The sequence below is a fragment of the Enhydra lutris genome, unplaced genomic scaffold (genome assembly GCF_002288905.1).
Source record: "Enhydra lutris kenyoni isolate GAN:26980312 unplaced genomic scaffold, ASM228890v2 scaffoldscaffold1, whole genome shotgun sequence".
In the NCBI taxonomy this organism is placed as follows: domain Eukaryota; kingdom Metazoa; phylum Chordata; class Mammalia; order Carnivora; family Mustelidae; genus Enhydra; species Enhydra lutris.
Genome location: NW_019154085.1, coordinates 95982625 through 95991877, shown reverse-complemented (window position 1 = coordinate 95991877; position 9253 = coordinate 95982625). Strand labels below are relative to the sequence as shown.

The following is a 9253-nucleotide window of genomic DNA, read 5'->3' as shown; positions in this document are numbered from 1 at the left end:
TACGGCTTCATCCACTCAGCCTCCTACGCCTGTGTACACACTTTTCTTTGCTGTCCCAGGATGAAGCCACATGAGTCTGCATAGTGTCACTCACCTCCCTGTGACACACTGTGCACAGTGTCTGCAGGTTGTCCAGGGAGCACTGTCCTCCTCCACCAGACACGGGCTTGATGTGGTCCACCTGCCAGAAATGCCCTTCTCCTGGGCTTCTTATCATTTCATTAAGCTGCAGTTAGAACACAAGATCAGCACTTTTCAACATACGCTGTGGGAACTGGTGGTTTTGCCTTGTGCAATCATGTTTATACAGCAAAATCACAGCAAACAATACATTAGGATGGCTTTTTATAGCTTTTATTGTGAATAGGAAAAAGCCTCTAGGTTAGCAATTTGAAAGCAATAAAATATGTTTCTGGAAAAAGTTCTTTTTCCCTTACCTAACCCATTTTGAAAAAATTACAAGCAAGTATAAAGTACCAAGACTCCTGACAGATGGGGAAAAATTACTTGCTTCTGCACCTTTGAGCTAGTTTAGATAGTCAGTAAAGAAAACTGTGACAAGAATGAGATCAGATTAGAAATTTAAAAAACTTCTGAATATTACTGAGTCAAATAATCTTTAATTATTCACCTAAAGTCATTTGTTATTATAAACAGTGAAAGTTTAACAGCTGTCACCCGGAACCTTTCTGCCATTCATCTGGGAACCTCCCCAGTTCCATGGACTGGAACGAAGTTTCCACAACAGATCTCTCTCACTGGCCTATCTAGAATAGACAAAGTTGTCCACGTAAAGCAGCACTATTTAGGCCAGCTCACATATATGCACTTCATGTTTTATCCTTGATGACCTACATTAAAATGGGATGTATTTTATTTTATTTTTTTTTCAAAGATTTTATTTATTTATTTGACAGAGAGAGATCACAAGTAGACAGAGAGGCAGGCAGAGAGAGGGAGGGAAGCAGGCTCCCTGCCGAGCAGAGAGCCCGACGCAGGACCCGATCCCAGGACCCCGAGATCACGACCCGAGCCGAAGGCAGCGGCCCAAACCACTGAGCCACCCAGGCGCCCCTGGGATGTATTTTAACATCCTGCTCGAGAGAGTAAATCCTGCTCAGCATTGTAGTTTTTTCAATATGATAAAGATGAGCATGAAGCTTGTTTGTATTTGCATGATCTTGGCCAAGGCTGAAATTAAAATCGCTGCATGCTGCTGGCCAGGGGAACCTGTGTCATGGTTCTAACACACTTTGTCAGACACGTGGAGGCAGAGGGACCTAACCAGCAGTGCCCAGCCCGAGAGGAGCCCCAAGAGGCAGCAGGGTAGAGCAGTGAACTCTGTCCAGCTGAGGCCGGTCTTGTTAGAAGCAGTTACAGATGGCCATCTTGTGCGTCAAGCAAATGACGCGTTCTTAGGAAAGAATATCCATTTTGTCTGCTTTTTGTAATCTTTTTTTTTTTTTTTTTTGCTCACGACAGTCTCTCCTCGGGTGGACTCTCTAATCCAGAGGTACTTCTCTATTCCTTCTAGTAGTTCCCAGTCACATGGGGTCAGTCTTCAGCATCCTAAATTTAACTCTTAAAACAACCACTCCCTCTCTGGAGTGGTCCTCCCCAATATGAGCCCTATGGTGCTCTCTAGCCTTGGAACACTTTTAATAGTATACTATGTAATAACTTCTGTTCCTGGACAGGCTGCTTTCAGAATGTCCTTGTGTCCTTTCATTGTGTGTCTTCTGGAAGACTGCTCTGAGGCAGCAGACAGTTACTGCCGTGTGGCTGACACCCCTGGGATGGGTGCGTGTGTCCCTCACCAATTAGACTAAAGGATATTTCGGGAACTCTGGGTATCATGAAGGAAATTGTGTATTTCCCTAGCTCTCAAAGTCATGCTAATTCATCTTTGTAGAGATGTTTAATTAATTAATTCTGTCATAATTTGGTGATACTAGGCAAATAAAAATGTCTGATTTGACCAACTGGCAGAAACTTATCCATTACTTTAGTGGGGAGAGAATGGCTCAGGAGTGACTTTTAAAATTAAACATTTTTCTCTAGTTTGGAACTTAGAACCGATTAGATCACAACATTAGAAACCAGTTGAATTTTGGAAATAAAAGTGAAAACTGGTTATTGTTTTCTAAGTGTAATATTTTTTCCATAGATTGCTCTGCCAGAATTACATTTTACAGTGGGATGAACATAAATATTTTCTTCTCATTGTAATTATATTTTGGGGGTTATCTTCCTCTTGTCATTCAATACTAACATCATGAAAAGTGGAACAACCAGACCATAGGTACTTCTTGATGGAATGTATCATCTGTTAAGCTCTCTTCCCAAAATAATTTAATCAGAATCTAATTAAGCCACTATATCTTATAACTATTATTCCGGAATCAGGGGGATAGGGAAACATGTCAAATAATACCATGAGGATACAGGAAGACAAATCCATAATGTAGGAAATCCTACAGGCAAATGATTCAGTTTCTTGAATAGTCAATGGTATAAAAAAAGGAATGGGGTGATATTATAGATTAATTGGAACATAAGAAATATAATGAAGAAATGCAGTGTGTGGATCATATTGTGATCCTAATTTGAACAAAGTAACTGCAAAAAGATATTTTGAGACAATCTGGGAAACCAAGCCTGGAGTTACTAAGTAATGATAATTATTTTGGGTATGATAATGGGTACAGGATTATATTTTAAAAAGAGAAAAAAGGAAGGAGGGTGGAAGGAAGTCTCTGTGAGAGGTACATAATGGAAGTATTTAAAGAGGAAATGAGGGGCACCTGGATGGCTCAGTTGGTAGAGCATACAACTCGATCTCAGGATCTTGAGTTCAAGTGCCACAATGGATGTAGAGATTATTTAAAAAAAAAAAAAAATGTTGTCTGGAATTTGCTTTAAAATAATCCCAGGAGAAAAAAACGACTGAGGTGAGGGACAAATGAAAATGAAGGCAAAATGCTGATAACTGTTCAAGTTCGGTGCTGGGTCTGTGGGTTGATTTTTCTATTTTTGTATGTATATTTCAAGAATTGCCATATTAAAAAGTTAAAGTTGAGTCAGTATTCATCACTCAGTACAATGCAGACTTCTGTCACATAATTATAATTTACCTGTTCCAGTGGGAGCTTTGAGATCCAGGTAATATCCAGAAGATTCTTCCTCTGGCTTTTGGGGGCATCTCTCAGACGTAAAAAGAGTTCTTGTGCATTCAGATTACATAGCTGACACACACCATGTTCAATTTCAAATACTTTGGCTCGCAGGTAATTGTTATTAGATCGAATCCAAAACTCTTCCTGACATTTCAGAGAGCAAAACCGTGAATCCCAAGCGTTCACTCTACACTCTTGCTTAGTTTGGCAAGTGGGTTGCTGACAGCGAAGGCAAAGTGGATTTCCTTCATTATCCACAGCTTGCACATAGCCTTTGGATATAGAAGGCTTCCCAGTGAGAACAGCTTGGGCTACGCAGGGATTTAGAAATGGGACACATACTCCATCATCAAGGAACTTTCTAGAATTGAGCAAAACATGCAATAAGTAACTAATGAGCACTTAATACCAAAGAATCACTACTTCAAATAATGAATGGTCTTCAAAGGTTCTGTACTGATAAACAGTAAATGCAGGACCCACAGATTCTGCGATTCAGTGTGGAAACAACAGAGACTCAGCACTCGATGCTCCGGAAACAAGAGAGAGTCAGCACTTGATGCTCCATGCCAAATAAAGGAAAGAATGGGGGTGTTACAAAATTCATTTGAATACAAATATGCTGCCTTTCTTGGGAATTTAGATATCTTCAAGTTAAACAATCAGACTTGGAAATACCTGGGGAAGCTGGCAAATGAGAAGTTAGAAAATTCTTTTTTAGGCTGAGAAAGGACAGACTAATGTGAAACCCCACCCGAAGCTGGGGCTCCTATGCTCTGCGTGTGTTGGACCACACACTGCAGGAGGACAGAGGTATCTACTAAGGCTTCCATGACACCCTGTGGCAGCCCCTGCTGGCCTACAGCAGACAGTCACACCCACAGAGTGACAGAGCCAAGGTGCTAACAGTGTTTTTAGGAATTGGAATGGAAGACTTGCTAAGTATGTGCCTCTACAGGTAAATCCAGATTTGACTGAATTAAAATGAGAAATGAAACATGACAGGACATGCACTCAATTTGTTAAAAGGAAAAGGCACATTCCTCAATTATGTTGAAAGGTCCTACATGGAATTACCACAACTGCTTGCCTATTTTCCGTGGCTGTTAGAAGTGTTAAAAGAAAAAGCTTCTTGTGATAGAAAGAGCTCATGCCTGGGAACATCTAGTGTCTTTGGGTGGGTCACTTGGTCTACCTGGTCTCAGGGTCCTTCTGATGTCTAAGGTGAGGACATCCTACTCCTCACAGGGTTACTAGGAGGATGGAGGAGCTACCATACCGTGAAAGCTCTTTCTAACCTGTAAGTGGCCACATCAAGGTCAAGCATGATCACAAATATGAATACAGAACTCTAAAGCAGAACACATAGTACTACGGTCCTCCTCATAAATGAAACCTTACTGTGTAGGAAGTTCCTGTGGCCCGGACTCCTTTGTGATGAGACGGACATGGCCCCCATCCTTCTTCACCTTGTCCAATGAGGCTACAGCAACATCTTCTTTGGTGATGTATCTAAAACAATTACATGTTAAGTAGATTTCCTCTCTTCTAAGTTTTTCTATTTCATGCTCCTCTTGCTCCTCATAAAAGCAAGAGGAGAAAAGGCAAGACAGGAATCTTCATGGTGCTAATTACCAATATTAGGGAATATTTCCTACCTTTCCATTGGCTTCCACGTGTGGGAAACACATTTCTGTTCCAAAGTGGTTTTTTCAAGATTTATTTTTCTAAGTCTTTCAAGAGTCATTCAGTATCCTCTGGACCAGTTTTCACTTAGGGGACAAGAGGAGTGGGTGTAGGAATAAGAAACAACCAAATCCACGCACAACTAACTGAGAGCTGTGAGTAAACAGCTTGCCACACTGTGTGGAGAATGTCTCATTGCATGTGTACCTCCCTCTTGACCTTTTTGTCCAAGTTCCTTCAGCCACCTTGATCGGTTACAACAGGGTATCAGTGTACTGGGGGAAAGTGATTCTCTTTTCAGTTAACCAGGTTTCATCACATCTTCTATATTCCTAAGGCTGTTTCCATTATTATCAGCCATACAGGGCTTATGGAATCTTCCATTGAAATAAAGCCACTCTTGATGTGGGATTCAGAACCTTATTACACAACACTATTGATACCACACAATGGTTTAGGGACTGGAAGTAAAGAGGAAAGTTATTCCAATTAAAGGTGACGGGGGAATTTAAGTAGGTAAAATGCAATTACCCAATTAATTTCTTCTAATTAGCATGGCCCACTTTCTCTGGTAGTTTACACTTATTGTAATTTTTTTCCTTTTTAATTAGTTTAAACATGAATTTCTTCATATTTCCAAGTACTTCTTAATTTGGTATCTTGACAATTAAAGTTAAATCACAATGGAATTCTGTAATTGTAGGTAAGATCTTAGAAATTTGCTTTTCTGTTAAAGTAGATTTAATAATTAACAGATTTGGTTTTTATAAACTATTAATTTTTTGACTAGCTGATACATGCACATATTTCGAAATTCAAAAGGCAGGCAGTGGTGTATATGGTGAAGAGCAAGTTTACCATCCATTTCCATCCCTCCTCCAAAGTTAGCTCTATGACCAGTTTTTAACACATCCTCTTAGAATGTTTTTCTGTGTATAGGTTTATACCTTTTATTTTCTCAGTATTTTTACTGACCTATAACTTAATACCATAAAATTTCCCATTTTAAAGTTTACATTTCAGGGCATTCTAGTTCATTCACAAGGTTGTCCAGCCATCACCACTAATTCCAGAACAATTTCATCACCCCAGAAAGAAACCTGTATTCATTAGCAGTCATTCCTCATTATACTTTTTTTTTTTTTTAAAGCAAATGGTAGCATAATAAACACACTAATCTCCACCTTGCTCTTTTTTACCTACACATCCCTCTGAGAGGTCTTTCCACATTAGTACATACGGGTCGCCCTGTTTTTTAATGATGACATGTTATTCCATTATTTCAATAAACCATATAATATGTTTAACCAGTTTCTGATTAATGGCCATTAGTTCACTGTTCTAGTCTCTGCTATCTCAAATAGTGCTGTAATATCCCCACACTTATTTCTACACATTAAATCCTTGTAGAATAAATTTTCTGGAAGCAGAACTGCTGGGTCAAAGGTCTTGGGTGCTTTAAATTTGGACAGATTTTGACACATTGCTCTCTCCTTTGGGTTTGTACCAACCAATAGAGGGGCCTACTGGCAATGCGGGAGAGGACCTGTTTCCTCACACTTAAACTAGCACAAGATATGTCAGTTAAAAACATCTTTGCTAATGGTGATACATATCTCCTTAAAGCTTTAAATCTGCATTTCTCCTGGGAAGAGTGACCCTCTTTTCATATATTTGCATTTCTACTGGTGTGTTATTCTGAAAGCAAAGAAAAAAAGAATCACAGTGAATTCTTCCAGAATTCTCTAACTTGCCCTTTTGGTTCCTAAATTTCCCATATCCCCTCATCCCCCAATTCTTCAACCATTTCATTCCCTCGACAAAAGCACTTCACTAAAGTATTTCAGTGGATTCTAATGAACTCAAACACTTCCTGGCTTTGAGGGGCAAGGGGATATTAAGCCTTGCCTCAGGTATTATTCAGTGTTTAAAAGCTTCGAGACCTAATTCAGTAACTTTAAAAGATGCTGAGAAATCTATTCAGAGATTTAAGAGCTAAAAATAACTTTCCTACAAGAGATTTAAGCACAAAATTCTGGAAACCACAAGAAAGAGATCAATCAACCCCAAAGCAGGAGGTTGGCATCTTCTCAAACATGGCTGTGTTACCACCATTTAATTTTCCATTGAGGTTTGCTGGGAAGCTGATGTAAGTGTACCACCTCTCAAAAGGATTAGTGTAAGAATAGGGAAGGGAGAACATTGCCTACTGAAGTAATTCCTGGGTGGGCATGGCAGTATTAGATGGCAAATTTTAGAGAAGAGAAGAGTGTGTTGGAAAGTGGCCACAACAGTGAAAACAGTGCTGGGCTCTAGGATGCTGACCTGCTTTGGGGGTCCAAAGAAATCACTGGCATCCTAACCCTAACAGGGCTCCGAGGAAAGCAGGCCTGCCTTTGACAAATGCGAACTAAGCAGCTGGAACAAGAGCTGGTGACCTTGGCTTCCATCCACATTTAAGACGGAGCTACTCAAAGCTAACTGCAAAATCTGAGCTTGGACGGGTTCCGCGCGCGAAATGGTGTGTATCACTGCAGGATAATCTGGCTGGAGATCTAGCCACTGCTTAAAATTACTGTCTGTGTGTCTTCATTCTAAGGCCATTCCATTTTTTTAGAGAGGAATCCTCTAATTTTCTGCTCAAAAGTAAAATGTGTGTAGTACCCTGGAAGTGAAGAAAGGGGTCTGGAGAGTGCTGGTTTCCAATAGAACGCCTCTTCCTTTATCTCCACTAAGCCTGGTGTTTCCAAGGCTGGTGCCTCCCTGGTTCAGTTTCAACAGAAAGTAAACTGGTAGGACAGTGGGAGGGCAAGGCATCCAGTGTCTACAGACTTCCAATCAGGGCTGTTGCACAGCCCAATCTCTCACACCTGCTTTAAGAGAGACACAGTTACGCCAAGTCACGGGACCTGCCGGGGTTGTCCAGCAAGAACAAGCACGCTTCCCCAAAGCACACCCCTCTGCGGGCACATAGTTTTGTTTTCGTTGCTCTTCCCTGGAGCCTTCCCTCTCTCTCTCTCTTTCTCATTAGTCACTGAGGTCTCCAGATCTACCTCTTGGCACCACTCCCCATCCTCTTTCCTCCATTCCCATCGCTCCTAATGTCTCTTAACTTATGTGGGAGGCAGTATCTTAACCATCTCTCCCTAGGACTCCTCCTGTCTCTCGTATTCAGGCAAGCACTCATCTAGGTCCTGTGGTAAAGGGACTTTGTAGATGTAATTCAGGTTACTAATCAGCTGACCTTAAGAAAGGGAGCAATTCCAAGAATGAGAAGGATTTGACACATCATTGCTGGCCCAGGGATGTAGGAACTCCTGTGTTAGAACTAGAAAAAAGCCTCTAGAAGCTAAGGGCAAGCCCTACTCTGACAGCCAGCAAGAAAACCCAAGTGCTACAGTCACAAGGAACTGAATTCTGTCAACGACCTGACTGAGTGTGGAAATGGACTCCAGACTCTCAGGGAGAGTCTAACCTGCTGACACCTTGAATTCAACCTTAGAAAATCCAGAGCAGAGAAACCAGTAGGGCCAGCTCAGGCCTCTGACGTACAGAACTGTGAGAGAATACATTTCTGTTGCTTTGAGCTGCTAAGTTTGTGGTGATATGTTACATAAGGCAGTAAAAGAAAGCCAATGCAGCCTGCTTTCTTATTTCAGGTCCTCCCTTTTGATCTCATTTAGCAACTGCTGGCAGGGCGAGCTCTGGAAAACACAAGTCCGACTGATGACTCTTCTGCTTGACACAGGTCTTAGCTTTCATATAGCATCTCCATAAAATTTGATAGGTAATGCCGTGTGCCTGACTTGGGTTTGTACTGGTTTCATAACTTCTGCTTTTACACCTGCTCAGCCAGCTTTCTTGGATGGTTCTCTAAGTGGTCGTCCATGTCTGATGGGGAGGCAACAAGTCTAGAAATGGCTGGAGTGGGCTGTAAGTTTAGTTAAGAAGGAAATTAAGGTCATGCAAAGAGAAGACCAATACTGCAACTAAGACGGTGGTGATGACAATGAGAAAATGTAGGGAACAGGAAGAAGACTCAAGAGGAACAGCATAGGCAGGCATCATGCTTTCTGTTACACACAGGTGGGTATCTGTATGTGTAGGGGTGTGTGTGCATGTGTGTATATGTACATATATCAACATACACGTATATTTTAAATGTCTTTTTTACATAAAGTAATAAGCATTCATGGGAAATATTTAAGCATTATGGAAGAGTTTAGGTGAGTCCCAAACTGGCAGCCTGTAAACAAATCCAACCAGTCAAAGGGCTTTAACTGATTCATAAGTATTTTACTTTTAACCTGAATTTGAATGGCTTCAGATGGTTTAGGCATTTCCCAATTTGTCATACTTCTCCCCCCTACCTCAACCTTTTCTGGTTTTAC

General features: G+C 41.0%; 1 protein-coding gene across 3 annotated transcripts in view; it reads right to left on the bottom strand.

The window, feature by feature from the left end:
- Positions 1-9253, bottom strand: part of LOC111141001 (zinc finger RANBP2-type containing 3) — a 321399-nt gene that overhangs the window by 2271 nt on the left and 309875 nt on the right. For 2 of the 3 annotated variants that reach the window (XM_022493314.1, XM_022493323.1), the window contains 3 exons: positions 4578-4688; positions 3135-3537; positions 95-226 (listed from right to left, as the gene is read on the bottom strand). In XM_022493314.1, the coding sequence (XP_022349022.1) occupies positions 95-226; positions 3135-3537; positions 4578-4688 (646 nt within the window). Of the gene's footprint in view, positions 1-94; positions 227-3134; positions 3538-4310; positions 4689-9253 lie in introns of those variants that run through there. The other variant, XM_022493331.1, reaches the window with a different exon arrangement.